Source organism: Engystomops pustulosus, chromosome 3 (assembly GCF_040894005.1).
Source record: "Engystomops pustulosus chromosome 3, aEngPut4.maternal, whole genome shotgun sequence".
Lineage (NCBI taxonomy): Eukaryota > Metazoa > Chordata > Amphibia > Anura > Leptodactylidae > Engystomops > Engystomops pustulosus.
In genome coordinates, this window is record NC_092413.1 from 48,595,803 (window position 1) to 48,614,316 (window position 18,514).

Below are 18,514 nucleotides of genomic sequence, written 5' to 3' on the forward strand. Positions count from 1 at the left end.
ACAACGATGACCTCTGCTTAGGATACAAATATGATAAATACTTTATAGATTGTGTTGTCGAAGCCACATCTGCTGATATCAGCTATTTAATTGGGATACCAACCATTAGAACCGGACTGATCTGCAATGTATTAACTAGCCTAAGAGTGAGTCAACAATAGCAAATTCTGGACCCTTGCTCAAAGGAGTCCTCTGCTATGGACTTCCCTTTTTTTCCAGAATAAAGAGTGGCTCCATCTTTATTAGACCCCCGACCATGTATTACACAGTTGGTATACAAAATGCATAGGTCTCGTTTGGAGCTCAAGCCCTAATGTCTGTGGCTTCCCAATTGATCCTACTATGAATTATACTATTGATATTAAGGTTTCTTCATGATCACATAACAGGTACTTGGCAGTATGTCCCAGTATGACCAGGATCATGCAACTTAAATTTAACATTTTAGACAATAATAATAAAATGTTCCTATTCAGCAACGTTAATTTTCCAATATTTTTTTCATACAGGATAGTTCCAGAATTTTTTTTATGCCACAATTATTCATGTGGCAGAAGTGTAAGATTAGGTAACTTTTTGTTTTATCATTGAACTTTAGATGTATGTGCCAATGCCTTTCAGCTGCTTGCTATGATCAGACCTCACCATCACGTGCTAGTGTGCATAGTGCTGCCCAGTAACTGCCATCATGTTTTGACTTTAGTCAGTGTGAACTGAGGTCATGAAATACAGAAGTGAATACAGATTTATTGTGCTGCTGCTACGCGGCCAGGAATTTAGAGAATAGAGCACTAAAGCAAATAGACACATTTTAAGCTGCAATATGCAATTAGTAACAAAATTATTATAATTTTTTTGTAATATCAGCCTTACTGCATATAAAAAATGAGAGATTTTAGTTATTTGGTTATTTTTATGATTTACATTTACAGCTGATTCAATATAAATTAATATTTGAATACGTGCTATTAAATGAGGCTGCAGCCAAGCAGCAATTTGTCCTACGCATATAAGCTGCATAGAAAATATGTCCCAGAACGTCACCTATTGTCTTTCTCTATAAACATATATTTTTAAACTTTTAGGTCTTTTGCTCTACATTTGCCATGTTTGAAAATCTTGGCCAGGAACAAGGTACTTTAGTACAGGAACTCTGTGCCCCAAAAGATTAACTCTAACTTGAGATATAGGTGAAATTTGCCTAAACTTTCAAAATTTCTGGCACGAGTGGGTTAGAGAATTAAGATTATCCCATAAAGTGCTGATCCTAATATATTGGTAAAAGAAATACAGCATTGTAGGCTGAAAAATACCCTATTTCACTAAATTGGGTCCTTTGAATATGTTGTTCAAGCAGATTTTAATGACACACAAGTTACTTGCCTTCCCATTACATCTACATTCCTTTAAAAAAGACCCCTTGACACCCTAAAAACGTAGACCAATGTTTTCATCTCTTGTGACTCTAAGAGTGTGCAGTACCCTCCTAAACCAGCCAGCTGTGATTCAGAGCAAAATCCTGAAGCTTTGATTGTTAGAGTTGTAGTTGCAGTGCATACTTGAAAAGAATAAATAAGTGGAACGGGTTTTATCAGGAGTATACAATAAACCGAAGTTTCCACTGGTATCACTTGCAAATACAAGGGACAACTACGTTTAGATCTAGGCTATTGACTTTTGCCCTGAAAACTAAAATAACGGATAAGTGGAAATATTGGATGGAAGTTGCAGCACTATTTTTTGTGTCTCGGAAGCTTAATTGAAGTGGTGCAAACAGAAACTAATGGTAGTCATTAAAAGACCATTGAAATCAATGGACATTCTAACGGTTTTCTTAGACTTCCACTAATATCGTTAAAGTAACAGGAGTTAGAAACAGAGTCTAACCTGAGATGTGAACTGGCCTGATTTATAAGCTACCTCTATGTTGTTCAGGGACCAGCTTGAGTCATTTAAAAATATATGCTGGGGACTGCATAAATTAAAACAACAAACTCAGATCATCTTTTAGACGTCCTCCGATTGTGCATCAAAAAGCCGCTCTCCCCTTATTTCCTTTTTGTAACAGAATGGAAGTGATGATGTCCGGCTCATCCTCACATCACCACTACAGTCAGCTGCAGGTTATTTGTGGTCACACAAGTGTTGTTTATGCCCATAATTCACAGTAGCAGTGCAGGCAAGATACAAATATTAAGATATAAACTAATGTAAATATAAGGATAATCCATTATAAAAAAATACATATTGTTTCATGTCATACTTCCACTTAAAAAAATAGGGGGATACATACCGTATAACAGCTACAATAAAGTGCATGGACTGTTATATGGTGGTATTAGAAATGAATAATTCAGTGATGAAACATAAAAGGAAAGTCTTCATGTAAACTGCACCTTAACACAAATGACAAAGCATTAGTGATTCAAGGTAAATGCAGGAAGAACATAAAAGGCACATTCCCATCTAGTCTGGTTGAGTAACAAAAGAGCAAAATTTATAAAATGGTTGTTTTTATCATATGCATTTATTCCACATTGGTTGCAATTTAGAGCAAATAACTGGAAAATGCAGTGGACGGCAAGTGGATTAAATCAGGCGAAACAGCAGATGAGGCCGTCCTAAAGAAAATACATATTTCAGTCATGGTTATGTGCTGGAAAGCAGCGTGATGTCCATGAAGTAAACCTTACAAATTATACCGTTCCCTGTTCTGATAGCACCAAGATGAACCTGTAGGGAAGTCTATTATTAGGTCACAAGCAGCGTATAAACTCACGTTTCCCATACCAGGGAATACATGGTAGGCAATAATGTTCCATGTGGCATATTAGGCCTCGGGGTGTATTTCCATTTAGAAAATATGTATTGGTTTGTGAGTGAGGAGGAATTTCATGTATTATTTTTTATAATCTAAACATCATATGACTGAAAATGAAATAAAGAATATTTTCTGTGCATTACCATAATTAATTTCACAATACACAAAATGATGGTTTAGTCATCACACATGTTGGCATTTATGGATAATATTTTCACTGTTAAAGTTTAGAAAATGAACAGTCATATCTTATATCTATACCTTATACATCATATTCAGAAATTCTTAGAGGGGGGCTTCTGCATTATATTAGCTTCTAATAGCAAGGATGGGGAACAGCAACAAAGAGCATTTGCCTGAATTACCCAGATGTCTTAGTGTGTAATGAATATGTTATGGTTTCTCAAGATAATAGCTAATACTGTGTGTCTGAGCACTGGACATCTTAGCCTCTCTTCCACAGAATGGTGTTGGATTGACTCAATTCAGCTCAACTCTACTAGGTTCAGTTTTGGAGAAAGTACTCTAGTTATGTAGCTGGATGTATTGGGCTCTTTTTTTTAATTCCTTTCGACAAAGTGCTAAACCAGCCAAATCGGTGCTGGAGTATCAGGGCATTGTCAAGTGGGATTGCCATGACAAGCTACACGAGCTCTTATATGGAAACACCTTGAAACTTGTTGACTCCAGTCGGTGCCAAGCTGTAAAAACGTGGCTAAAGCAATGCCGCCCTAGTACTGCTAAGTCTCACTTAATTCCTATTCTAAAGTGGGAACTAGAAAGTACCCAGTACCAGGTACATTTGAACATTGGAAAGATAACCAAAACAAGTATAGCTAAGATGATGAAATCTGGTCGAAAAGCTTATGTTACTATCAACTTTTTGTCAGAAGACTCTTCCAATAAGTAGAACTTGTCTATAGCCTTTAGAATATAGCTGCACATTACCTCCAATCATTAGGGATCGTACAATGTTATGGAATTTTAGAAACGGATAAAATATTTTTCTTAAATCTTTTGTGATTTAGATCTTATGATATTAGGGTTTTAGTGTAATACTGTGTTTTGAAGAATTTTGTAAATGATGCTGATGCTTAAGTGCACCAAGTACAACATTATAGTAGATTGATTGTCTTCTCATATCCGTTAACAAAATTGTTTCCTTTTGTCTCCACAGATACTTTTGCAAGCAAAGTGGCAGCTATTCAGGATCAATATGCTGATGCCTCCATAGGTAATGTCACCGGTAGCAACGCTGTGAATGTTTTCCTTGGGATTGGCGTAGCATGGTCCATTGCTGCCATTTACCATACAGCCCGTGGAGAAGTGTTTAGAGTCAATCCTGGCACGCTGGCTTTCTCTGTCACTCTTTTCACCATATTTGCATTCATAAACGTAGGTGTCCTTCTCTACAGACGACGGCCTGAGATTGGTGGCGAGCTGGGTGGGCCACGGACTGCCAAGCTTCTTACAACGGCCCTCTTTAGTCTCCTGTGGCTCTTGTACATTTTCTTCTCATCTATGGAAGCCTACTGCCACATACCGGGCTTCTAAAGAAACACTCCAACATAGTAAATATATAAATATATATAAATATATGTAGAATGAACAGAGGAAAAAAGAGACATTGCCATTTCCACTTACCTGCTGATGGGATGCAACTGTAGAAGCATCCCTTTTAATGGGTAGGAGCACGAAATTAAGGTTTCTTACCCGGGGGCATCATGTTGAACTAGGCATTGATGCAGGGACATCTTTGCAACTGTACCTAAAACAGTGTACTATAAATGTTTGACTACTTTTATTTTTGAAATGACTAATCTGAATGCTACTTGGGCCTTTTTGTTATAATGTAAAGATGCCGGAATTACTAGTAACTATTTTTTTTGTTGATGTTATTGGGGAGTGAGAGGGGTGAGAGTCTGGAAGAGAAACTTTACTGATTTTCGAATATCCAATGTCAAAAGCTAATTTACCCAAGTGGCAAATGGAGAAGTAGTTTGCCAACAAAGACATTCATGGGTTCAAAATTGTTATTCTACAGTCTAACTTAAGGGCATTTGACTTTGCCATGCTATATCAGATCAATGTGTGGACAAGAAATGGGTACACGAAAACAACCAAAACAAGTAGCCTTCTCCTCTCCAACTAATTGTTGCATTGTAACTAGCATGTGTTTTTCCCTGTTCTAAGTCACCAAACTACAATGAGTCTTTCCTGTTTGTGCTTTGCCTACATAAAAATGACCCCAATAGAAGCCCCAAGCTGGTCTAGACAAATTTGTCTGCTATTGCTTAGACGACATCCAGAGCCATCCATGCAAGAGTCTTCTGGGCACCTACCCAACCATACCCATAGTCATGTCTTGGAATGTCTTTGTTCTATCTGTCCTGTTGTGCATGAATGAAAAGTGTTTGTGTATGCTATAGCTTAGCGATTATCCCCATTAATCAACATTGATCGAATGTGAAAGATACGGTTGTGTTTTTGTGCTAGCTTACTTTCTAGGTTTTTTTTTTTTGTTTTTTTTTTGGTTTCTTGTTTTCTTTTGTAAAATGGAGGGGTTGTTTGGGGGAATATAGACAACCTCTGTAAATTCAGCATCGTTCTGTACAAAGTACAGTACAATATGGCAGCATAGAATTAATGAAGGATGTGAAAGCCTCTCTATTTGCATTGCCCACCGAAGGGTTTAATATGGGCCAAATGCAGATATTTAAATACCAAAAATGTGCCTAGGAAATTAAAGAATTATTTAAGGAAGTATTTATTAGAATTTATATATTTTACAGTAACTAACAGAGGCTGTAAATTGCTACTAGTGGATTTTATCTTAGACCTATCACCTTTCATTATTATTATAGCACATTTTCCACGGTTATTTTTTATTTTCAAAAAGCAGTGCCATTGCCTTGTAGTCAAAACTGGATTTTTTAAATAGCATTTCTAAAGGGAATATATGGGTCTAAAGCCCTAAGATGCCATCCTTCTTATGCTTTAGACTCAGTTTTCAGTATCAGGTTTGTAACATCGGATGTAACTGCTATATCTGATCTATATCATGCAGCTTACACAGAGCACTAGTCACTATTTTAAGATCCATTTTCTGTTAGTTTGAGAGTGTAGCAACAGTATGATTTTGCTGCCAAAAATGACATTATCAAATTACTAGCACAATATTGATAAGTCTGCATTGGATATATTCCAAGGGAAGGTTTGCAGTGTTTATAATATGTTGCAAGAAATCTGTTGAAACATTCAAAAGGTGAACCGTCACAACCCCAAATTTAGCATGCATTATTAATAATACCTTGAAGTGCTCCTGCGGCCGCACAGCTTCTTCAGTATACACATAGACCGTTCCGTGATCTCCTTATTCATAAGGTGTCCTACACCAATCTGGAGCTTTTCGTAAAAAATATGAGGTCAAACGTTGGTTATCATCAATGCTTTATATACGCCTGGATTCATTGCCAAAAGCTTTGTTGAGTCCGATGGTACTTCAGAATTACTAGATCAAAATAAAAGTTATGTATATAAAGCTCAGTAATGGATTACAACATAGGAGGATTGGGCGGTAGCCTGGGGCCCATGACAACCCAAACCCCCCCTGCAAATTTTATACTGAGAAGGACCTTAACCCATAAAATCTGCATAATCTGTTCCTGCTCAAAATACACATGCATACAAAATCCATTTCAGGACCTTTGAAAGTCATCCAATGGTCTTGAAACCACAGATTCGAAGCAGGCAGAAGGGACACATCCTCCATTACCAAAGAAGCTTGATTGTAGTACCATATGTAGGAAGTGAATTCCAGACTTTTAGGAATCATAATATTCATAGAGCCTAGGACCCATGGCAGTCTTAATACGCCCTTGATAAAGCTGCAAGAAGTGGATTCATGGCTTTCTATGATAAGGAAAGGAGTTTGTGTAAGATTTACAGAACACACTTTGTGATAGGATAGTGCTTTTCCCATCTCCAAAGAAGCAATAATGTTCTGTAGACAATCAGTATATGATGCCCTATTATTGGTCCTTCTGTGACATTATATATTGTAAGCTGAGGCCATTGTAAGATACAGAATGGGGAAAATTTATCAGAAGTGTCTGAGAGAAAAACTGTTTTTGTTGCTTATGGCAACCAATCAGAGCTCTGCTTTCATTTTCCCACTGCAGTTTATAAAATAAAAGCTAAGCTCTGATTAGTTGCCTTGGGCAACTAGAACACTTTTGCTCTGATAAATCTCCCCCAGAGAGTCAATTCCTTGGTATTATCTTACAACAAAGTATTTGCCACCTTTAACAAGGAGACATCTTCCTGTAAGAAGCTTGACTGCTACAAACATATTCAGTTTCCTGTGACTAAAACTTAAGAACCATTATGCAAAATTTCTTTAACAAATGGTAACATTTTTATTTTGCTTGAAAAAAATACTGTTGCAGCTTTTTACACGCAATTAAAGGGAACTTTAATACACCATTCTCAGTTTGTTATGAAGCAGATTAACACCTTCTAGATCATCTTTCTTTCATGGGCCAATGTGATGACATACTCCAAAAAAATCAACTTTGAGATAAAATGTAAATTGGTTGTCACGTAGGTGGAGAGTTTAGCTCTGCAGTCAAGCTCTTCCAGCCCCAGAATGCCCTTTATGCTTTATTAGATGCCGTTACGTCCACGATCTTCATTAATTGGCTCTCTTGAGGTCTGGTGAGTGATGTCAATAACAGCAGAGGGGCATTCTGAGGGTGGGAGAGAGTGACTTCAGTGTAAACTCTCCGCCTCCATGACTTTATATAAGCAATTTACATTTCACTTCAAAATTAAGTTTCTGGATGATGTCACCACACTGGGCTATAAAAGAAAGATGGACTGGAAGTTGTTCAACTGCTTGATAACATACTGGGAGGGGTCTATTAGGTTTATTTCTGCTGACAAGTTCCCTCTGGACTATATAATAATAAGAAGGACTATAAAGTTAATCTGGCTCTAAAACAAATAAACTAAATCTTAGATTTTATTTTCATTTAGCTTTATATAAAAAAAAAAAAGTCATATGAATGACGCTGGAGCTACTGACGATATGTATCACACATTATTTGCAATTTTGAATGAAAATACATACATGACATATCATGAAAGAGTTAATTTATTTTTGGGGAAACAAAAATAATTTAACAGAAAATAAAAACATTTTTTAATCTCTAATTTGACATATCACAAAACGGTTAAATTATTTTTAGGGGAAACAAAAAGAATTCAACACACAAAATTTTATCTCAATTTTGACATATCACGAAACAGTTGAATTATTTTTAAGGGAAACAAAAAGAATTCAACAGACAAAATGCAAAAGTAAATGGTTACATTTTTTTTAATGGGAACAAGAAGAATTCAAAAGAATTTTTCTCAAAAATTGATTCATTGAGGCACGGTTGCTCAGCATGTTCATAGTGTGGCCAGACATGGCGCATGCGCTGTATCTCAATGCACTGTGAATGTGCACAATAGATTGTGTGCCATCAACTAGACGCAGTTTGTGCTGCTAACTATCACCACACATTTCCAGCTGTGTGCATAAGGCCTTACTCTGAATATGTTGTCAATGTTAAAGTCTCAAAAAAATCCCTTTAAGTATCCCTATGTTCCAGTTCTTACTGTTTGGTTTGAGGTTAAATGGTTTTGACAGTGGCCTCCCAGGGTCCTTAAGCAAGAGCACTTTCCGGACTATATTTTAAGGAATAGTACAGTTTTGTTGGACTTGCTTAGAGTGTTGAACTACAAAGAGAATATTTGATCACATTTTAGCAAGTACTATGCTTCAAAATTTTATTTTAACCAAAAATAACATTTTCAATGTTAATACATTGGCCATAAAGCCTATGCGCCAGCACATTTTCTTACATAAAAGAATGTTTATGCCAGCATATATGTAATAGAGAAAAATTCCAGATGGCTGAAACTCATAGCAGTTAAAAGCCTATTATACTATGCCAAGGATTTTAAGATCTCAACTAGGAATTATGTTCCTTTATTTTCTGGTTTTAAGAAAATGTAATAAAAAAATAAATGTGGAATTAAAAATACAACACATATACAAACATATCCCTAGAAACGTTTGTATTGTGTTATAAATGCCTCTTTTTTATGTTTATTTATTAAAGTTTTTAATGAATATACTGCCATACAAACAATACGAAAATAGACAATGGATGTTTTAAGCTTTTGTTACCATCATAGGAACTCAAAATTCGGCACTTTTGTCTGTTGTTTATCTGACACTTGTTTTTAATTTCACTTATGTCCTCGGAAATATTGCATTCATATCTTGACACCTTCACTGCTAATAGTGCATGCGTATTTTACCAACAAAACATGAAATATTACAAAAAATTGCATTTTGGGGATTTGGAAATAAAAGTCAACAATTTTTATCTTTCCTGTGTTCTGGAATACTAATAATAATAAATATATATGTATCCCAGTACACAGGGTTCCATTTTACTTAGTTTATACAGATTTAATGAAAGGGATGGAAGCTTTCTTTTTTTTTTTTGGAAATTTTATAGTGTGTTTTGTGCACCAATGTAAGATTAAGCACGTATACTGTGATAATTGTTTGTGGTTCACGTTCAGATGACATCATCACAATATAAATGGAAACTATGAGGTTTATTGATGACATACGATACTGTACATATAATGTATTATCTATTTTCTTTGTCAATTGGCACTTTTATTTTTTTTGCTTTCATGCTTATAAAAATAAAAACAAAATAAAAGAAATTGTTGTGAGAAATATTTTTCATATTGTATAACTGACAAATAATTTCAACTTTTTTTGTCTTTGGACCAAATGATACAAGATTTTGTACCAATCTAAGGGGTTAACACTGTAATGTACAATATATTTCCACTTTAGTTGAATGCTATTATGGGGATATAGGGTGCTTGATTTATAAGTGGTTTGCACCCAAAATAATTGCAAAGAAATCTCAACCATATTTGTGAATTTTTCAAAATTTGCACCTAAAAAGTAGCAAAATCCACAAACTGCTCATAAACCAGATATATAAAGCAGTCTGATCCGATCTGACATGCAGCATAGCTCCTAAATCTCAAAACTGTCGCAAGAAAGCGGCCCAATAATAAATCCTTCCTAAAACAAATATGTATAAAATATACAGTTTAACAAGCAAGTGTCGCACCTAAGTATCTAGTATCACATTTTTTTAAATTTGAATTTTTTTCCTCTTTTTTAAAGTGGAGGTTAAGGGGGGTTAATCATGGTCTCAATCAAAAAGCAAACACTACCTGTGCCATACAATTCAATGTGTAAGAGAGGTCAGAAGTTTCTGCCTCCTCCTTTTATAAACTATCTCTAAAAAAAGCTTTAAGACTCATGTTTTGCACATAGTTCCATATCAGTCAGTCTGTGATCAGCCTATGACTCATACACTATACTTAATAAATCAAATAATAATGATAAATAAAAGAACAAATATTTAAATAGTCACAAGAGGAGCAAGTGTGAACACTGGCAGACATCATGTGGTCTGCACAGAGAGGGGCCGGTAGGATGCTCTGCATACTCGATCGGTGTCCTATTGAGTCAATTGACAGCAGAGGCGAAAAGACTGTGTTGCTGCAGATCACATATATGAATAATTTTTTGGTTTGCACAGAGCACAGTAATGGGGTCTAGAAGAGTCCTTGTAGTCACTCAAGCTTATTACCTGCTGCACATACTCTGCAGGGATCCTTCTTTAGAAATCACTGTAAACTGACACCCCCACCCACACAGCAGATTCCTGTAAAGAGTCTGTGTACTGAGCTCAGCTGCAATGAGGAATCCTCCCCTTGCCCCTCCCTCCTGTGTTATGCTGTCAGACATGTGCTGTAGTCAGGGGAGAGGGTAAGCATCACACAGAGTGACCACAATCCCTATGATTGAATGATTCAAGACAAATGTGACATTTTATTTTAAACTATACAGTTAACAATATAAAATCAAAACCCATAATGATTTTTAGATAAAAAGCTAATGGTGGATACATATCTAATAGTCAATAATTATATGTTCTTTTTATCATATATTCCTTCAAAGCGGTTGTCCTTGTAAGGGATTATTTCTCCATGCTCTGGAATCTCCACAAGTTATTTATATCTTCATGTTGAGAACACTTCTGCTTCTATAAGTATAGTGTGTATAGGTGAAAGGTGGTTGGAAGGGCTAATGCCTAAGTTAAATGGCCATTTTAAAATGAATTTATATTATATGAAATTTTGTCCTTAACAACAGCTCCAGTAGATCAGTTGAAAAGACAGAACTTGAATAAAATAGAATTAAGAGTTTACTATGTGAATGTTGTGAAGGTCCCCTATGATATCTTACTAAATGAATTACAGCTGAACACTCAAACTGGCAGTGAGCACCCTGACTGTTTGCTGTCTGTTCTTGCCAAAGAAATGGCAGACAACTCCTTTCAAGTAGTTAATTCAAAAACATTTTTTTTAATATATTATTTCTCTTATTCCAGTAAATCTTACATATGTATTTCTTCTAAATGAAAATAACTTTTGTAGCAACTGGAAACAATTTGCAATTAAAGAATTTAAATGCCGAAAATCAATTACAAGTGGGTAGTAAAGCCTACAATCTTTTCCAAACGTGAGGTCTGTATATAATTTAGTACATTTTCCCTGCAGTAATCCCTTTCAAGAAATGTCAAGACTCTTTAACAATAAACAGCACAGTACCCTGGAAATACTGTTAATATTCAGTGTAGGCTGGTACCCTACGAGCCAAAGAAAGGCAAGTCGATTAATTACTCAGGTATAAGTGGAATGAATGGGGAATTAAACATTCTAGACAGGAAAAGTTTGGGAGTCCAAAATCCGTAACAGAAACTTTTATAATGGTGACGTGTTTTACAAGCAAAGAACTATGTCTATCATTATAACACCAGTCTTTCATTATAGAATTTAAGAATCACATTGATGTTTAATTACAAATATATTTCCTGCCAATGGAAAAAATAACTTTTGCCATGGAATTTAAAGCAAAATAACAATAAACGATATTTCTTATTACATTGTTGGTTGTTGTCCCTAGATCCATGTCATGCGGTAAAAATGGCAATCCTATTTGTCATCAAGATCCCAGTTTTTAAAATAATATTTATACCTGTAACAGTCTAAAACCTAACATTTTCAATAAAACTGTGGGTTACAGGAATTTTTTATATATGGTTTTAAAATATAAAAAAAAAACCTATACTCTCCTCTCTCCCCACCAGCAGGGCCTTCCCAGAGCACAGCTGCGTGCCTGCCATAGCCAGAAACTAATGCTGTAGCAGGCATGCAGCGGTAATTGGGAGAGCACCGCCGCCCTCTGTATACTAACAGAGGCCATGTGTGACGGTCTGTGTCCTGGTTTAATGGGAGCCGGGAGAGAGGCAAATACAAGTTCTTTCTTTTTTTTTTTAACCCCCCCCCCCCCAGCCATATATATTAGCTCCTAGACAAAACCCTTTAAGCTAAAATGTAGGCTATAACTAAGAGCACCTAGGTATTATAGACATCTTTTTTCAATAAGAATGTCATTCCCTATTTTTTTGATAAGTAATCATCATCAAAACTTAAACAAACTGTGTTTTAGCTTGACTGACAGATTGGGTCCTTCTGGCTGATAAAAATAGGGTCCCCTGTAAATGTTCCACATGATGAGATCCACCACTAACCACCTCATACATGCACAGAAAGAGATATGGCCAGGGGAATCTAAGGAGCAGAAATTCTCTCCACCAACGTCCCCTAGAATAAAATCTTTTGTGTGTTCACCAACTTCAGTGTCAAACTCCTTTAGCTTTTATAATTCTTTGCCCTTTCTTAAAATTTCCATGGTGCTCCAGTAACCCATGCCAGACGATCAATCATAGAGACACGGAGATGTAATTAAATGTTGTTACAGGAGTTCGTAGTTAATCCCCTAGGATGAGATTAAAATGAGCATGGGCTTCAGCGTTGTTTACATCTGTTAGCTCTATGATGTGAGGTTTGATATACAAGGAACACATATTTGTCCTGTTACCATACACTGTTTTTGTCCTGGAAAGTTTGTCACATGAAACTTTCTGCTCGATATACATGAATTCACATGATACAAATACATAAAAATATAAACTACTGCAATAAAATCTGGTTTTAGGTTCCAACTAAAAGTTTTCATGAACAGAGAGATTATTTAGATTGTTAAAGTTCCCTCAAGTCGTGGAAAAATCTCTATCTTTCTCTGAGGGGAGGATGACAGCGAGTGGCCATTAAAAACCTGCAAGGTGCACAACTGGGCAAGTACATATGCACAAAATATATTTAATCAATTTCATCAGGATCTCGCAACAACTTTATTCTAAGTTAGAAATCTTGGCCAACATCTTCCCGTTTGCAGCAATGGCTATCCGCACATCAAGGTGTTCTTTTCATGGGCCGCAAACAATCGACCTGTTGTCTATTGTTTGCAGTCATGTGTCATCGACATGGAAGGTACACTTAAACACAGTTTACAGTAGCCGCGAACACGGGCAGCAATACAATCTTCTTTGTACACAGCGATAAGACTAAAAGTTCTGGCAAATACCACCACTTCTATAAAAGATGATAATTACAAATCCAACTGCACAGTGGTCCGACTAAAAGACAAAAACACATAGGGTGGAGTTTATCATTGCTATACTTGGGTTCTTCTTATTTGATTTTCCTCACAAACTTTTTGGTCGTTTTTCATTCCATAAACAAGGATTTGGCTCCTCTAGAGTTTTCTCCTACTGGACCTTTGGGATTGCAACTAGAGAAGAGTGACGCACGATCCTTACATATTATAGGATTAGTGGGCAAACAGCCAGTGCGGCAAATTGATGCCACAATAAACTAGCCATGGCTAGTTGTTAAGGGTGGCAGTTTGCTAGATTGGCTTTTTGGAAACCAATCCAGTGATATGTTTGGGTCGCGCAGACGAACATGAACACGAGTTGATCGTGGGCTCACTGATGATGGTTCAATCTGTCCCTGCTCATATTTTATAGCTCTTGTTTCACTAGTAGTAATTTACAAAGAGGAATAATGATATTTTCCAATTCTCAATGCATGTATGACCTACATATAGAAAACTGTGGTAAACATAACCTAGATGTGTGTTCAGAAGAATGTTTCTGTTGTGTATTTCTATTTGAGTTCATGCCCTTGCTCTTTTCTTCTTCAAAGCATGGAACAAATGGGCCATTTCAGGTCAACTGTATAATTGTTATGTATATGAGGCCGCATGGCTGCATTGAATCGTATTTGATGAATTATAACACATTGGCTCATTGAAATGCCTGACCTTGTATTTGTACATTGTAGCTTCATAAAGAATATTTGTATGGCTGCTATACAAATGACGCTGCTTGTACTATTCAGCACATCTGTATATCTCATCTCCATTCCATTGCAACACAATATGTGACCAGAAGACTTCTACAATCATTTTCAGGGATAATTGATATTATACAAACTCTTACTTTCTACGATTTTCAGGTCAAGATATTTTATTTTGATACATGTATATAGTGTACTATCACATGTGCTATATTCTTGCTTCATGTCTTTCTTTCTGTATAGTAAAAAAAAAAAAGCCATAATCTTATATTTGTTATATTAGCAGGAATGAACTTGGTCGGAGCCTCTACGACTAGTCAAGGCTATGCTTTAAGTAACATAAATACAAATCTATGTAATAATTGGTAATAGGCTTTAGTGTTGATTTCTGTCAACGCTGTTGGCATTATTTTGGCAGCAGTTAAATGCCTTCATTACAGTGATTTGAGTGGAACACTTGCCATGTCAGCAATCAGTTGATTGTACCCTATGAGCTGCAGTATGTTCAAAGTTATCAGCTATCAAAGATGAAGGCCGAGGGGAATTTATTGATTAAATGAAAAGTAATGCTTTGACAGGGCTGTGATCCGCCTGCATAAAATCAGCTCGGAACCTAAAATATGTTTTGTACCAGAGGAGAATACATCAAAATTGCTGAAACAAGGAATACTCGAGTCAATAAGGAATTGGAATAATACATGTGTATAATATTATATAGGCAATGTCTATATTATAAAACAAAACATGCAGAAAAAAATATGTTCATACATTTGCATAGCATTTTTTGCCATGAAATGGATAATTTGGTTAATGTGTGAAGGTGAACATGGAACATCAGATGAATTGGTTTTGAAATGGTTTTGAAAGAATTGATCATACACACAATTCACAATGGACTCAATTTATACCTCCAAGGTAACACTTGCTGTATGCATAAGAGGGCTGAGTCATCCCTACATTTTTCCCTGAATCTAGAGATGGCATTGGGTAGGGAAAGTTTGGAAGTTGAAACATTCATTGTGTTTTTGTCTAGTTTGTTGCAAAGTTCTTTAAATCTTTACACTTCTCTAGTACACAATGGAGTTTGGCCCAGAGGGCTTGCACCAAAAACACAAGGTAAGTATGTCTGTTTATTGATCGCTTGTTTGAAAGGACCTTCCTATCATAGACTATTGATGCTTTCTTTATACTTTCTGATGATACTTTCTTACAGTAGATGTAAGAAAAACATTGTATTACACAAACAATTTAAAAGAACTGGGATCTACGACATTAGGGCTTATCCAAATGATATGCTTTAAAGAGAACCTGTCAAAATGATATGGGATACTAAACCACCAGCAGGTCTTTATGGTCTGGTGGCTTAATGTCCCAAATCTCCCTCTATGCCCAGAATAGAAAATGAACAAAACAAGTGTATATACTTACCACGGTCGGACACTTGCGGCACCTGTGAGGTGATTCAATAAAGTTGGCACGGTACATTCCCACATGTGCCATAGGTACAGTGCTTGCAACAGGATGTACTACTCCAGCATGATTGAATCACTGCACAGGTGCTGGGAGCACAAGAGATGAGTACATTGCGCCTTATCAGACTCACCTCTATAATATTTAATTTTCTTTCTTTTTGGACAGATATAATATGGCGATTTTGGGCATGACTTTGGTTTGTGAACTGTCCATAATCGCCCTGATGGGTCCTATCAGCAATTCTAGCCTGCCTCAAGAAATGGTTAAACAACTACTATCTTTGGGTGTAGAGGCACCTAGTCCATATAAGATTGGACCAATGAGAGGAATTATTAAAAACTAATGGAAGAAACTATCAAATCGTCAACCGCTCCATTGATGATCACTGTTATTGGTTGACCTCCCACTGATGTTCCTGCCTACCCAACAAATTACTGACCTCTGTGGCCCTACTGCTGAGGACAGTGATTAAATGGGACGTTATCACTGCATCCGAGTAAACAGAGACTGATAGGGAGCTTCAGATTGGGCGGTCATTTGTCAGCAGAACATACAGTAGTTATCGTTTATTCTGTTATATCAATCCCAGCCTCTGGTCTGGTTTTTAAAGCTTAGAAATCACCTTTAGCTTTATTATATTGAATAAATAAATACATTTATTGTCCTCAAAAAGGGGAAAAGAAGCATATCATATGTGTCATTTGCCTCTCTTGCAGCTCCTTCTGGTGTGTTGTCTATAGACGGTTCTCTCTGCCATTTCACAAGCACAATGTCTGGCATCAACTAAGTACCAAAAATCACTTATTTCTGCAAATTGTTAAGCATCAAAAAAAACAAATTGTGCCAGGCAAAGACAGAGGACTCTGGTCTATAGACAGATCGCAATACTGCTAGGTGCTGCGGAGTGCACTTTAAGCAGAACTTCACAGATGAACTTATTGCAAGTCTGGAAACACACATGGAGGAAGGAAAGGTCCTTTTATTATATTTCCATTTTGAATAAACTGGTTTTAAGCCTCCTGTGCACAACTATATATTTTGGACCCCATAGACTAATATTGTGCACGAGGACAAGGACATCGGCAGTGGGAGCAGTGCCCCAGCTGTCCACCAGCTGAAACCGGCCTGCTCTGTACTTACATTCATGTGCAGATGGAAAGTTTCGCAAAAACTTATTGATATGCTAATTTCTTGTAGTTCTCAGGGGTACATTGAAAACTTTTCGCCAAGTATTAAAACTCTGCTACATGTATGTGTTTGATTATCTGCAGAAGCGGGAGTAGTTTCTCTGTTAATTGCACTAAGCAGCCTAGAGATAAAACTGTTTAGCGACTTTTTTATTAGTTAATTGAGGCCTCCATCTTTTTGTCAGCTCTTCTTCCAAACCCATCAACCTTTGCTCTCAGTATTGGATGTATTAGCAAATTTACCGTTTTCTTCAAAGAGATTTTGGTTAGCGATGTCTACGGGAAAACTAAATGTAATGGTATCTGCTTGATGAAATGGTACGTATGTCATGTTTTCCAACGTGTGTGAATAAAGCTTCCTCTAGCCGTTCTATATACAAACTGTACTGCCAAAATCACTCTGCTCAGTGTATTCTCCATGTTTGAACTAGACAATTGGAGTGAAATGTATTTGATGTTAAAAGAATTTTCTTTTTTTACTAAAAAAAAATAAAATAAATGGTTGTTATTCCAGCCTATTATATTGGGTTCTAACTTTTACAGAAACCAGCAAGTGGGGTGAATGCTTTTGCATGATATGGATTTTCTATGTATAAAGAATGTATTATCAATGGAGTTCCTTTACTTTGGTCTGACGTTTGGAAGTTATGGATTATTGATGCCTATGATAACCACGGGACCATAACCCCCTATACACGAGCAGGTGCTAGGACCCTCATTGCACAGCTCCGGTGTGGGATATGATAGAGCATAGTTGAGCATCGGATCTACTGAACTAATTGATCACTGTGCATTTTGTTATTAATTCATTGGAAGATGACCCTTTAATAAACTGTGCTGATCACAGTCACATGAACTATATACCTTCTTGGACTGCTACCCATAAGTGATTGATACTGTTGCCAAGTCTGTTATGGGTGCAAAAAAAACAATAAAAAATAAATCATTTTTTCCTGCATGCTGCCTGACGTATGTTGTGATTTGCAATCTACAATTTATAACGACAATAATGATAATATGGAAAGCAATTACTGATGTGTCATCATGGTCTATGTGTACCTACTGCTGTTGTTTGTCTATATCAGAAGAGCTGTCTATCATTTGTGTATACTGTGGCTAACCTTTCTACCTTGTATCGCTGTAATATGTTCCCCTCTCCCTTTGCTTGGAATGGTCCCCTGTGTAAAAATCATTGTCCATCACTTGACACCTTTCCAAACACTGAAATATAAATGTTTGTAAATTCTTCATTCATTTTGTCTCTTTGTATGTATCTCTGCTATGGTTTGTCAGTCTCCAAGTCGATTATAATAATAAGGTACCGTACTCTTATTGGTTTGGTGTTCTTTAGGTTTACCAATAAATGATTCCCGTTACAATGACATAACAATTATAGTAGTGTTCTAGTAGAGATTATAGGGAACCTGTCACCCCTTCCCTACTAAATAAACCCAACACAGTACCTTACTGTAAAGCTGTCTTAACGCTTTTAATTTGGTTCCACTACGAGGCCTGTGGAGTCGGTAAGCCAAACCTCCAACTCTGACTCCGTCTCCTCAATTTCCCTAATTCAGACTGTAATATACAAGGGGCATGTTTAACTGATAAATTT

The 18,514-nt window shown here is 36.5% G+C and overlaps 1 protein-coding gene across 7 annotated transcripts in view; it reads left to right on the plus strand.

Annotated features, from left to right (window-relative positions):
• SLC8A1 (solute carrier family 8 member A1) overlaps nucleotides 1–18,152 on the plus strand; it is a 371,105-nt gene extending 352,953 nt beyond the window's left edge. For all 7 annotated transcript variants that reach the window (XM_072140722.1, XM_072140726.1, XM_072140724.1 and 4 more), the window contains one exon: nucleotides 3,999–18,152. In XM_072140722.1, coding sequence (XP_071996823.1) covers nucleotides 3,999–4,375 — 377 coding nt within the window. In that variant the 3' untranslated portion in view covers nucleotides 4,376–18,152. The remainder of the gene's footprint in view (nucleotides 1–3,998) is intronic.
• Nucleotides 18,153–18,514: the final 362 nt, after the last annotated feature.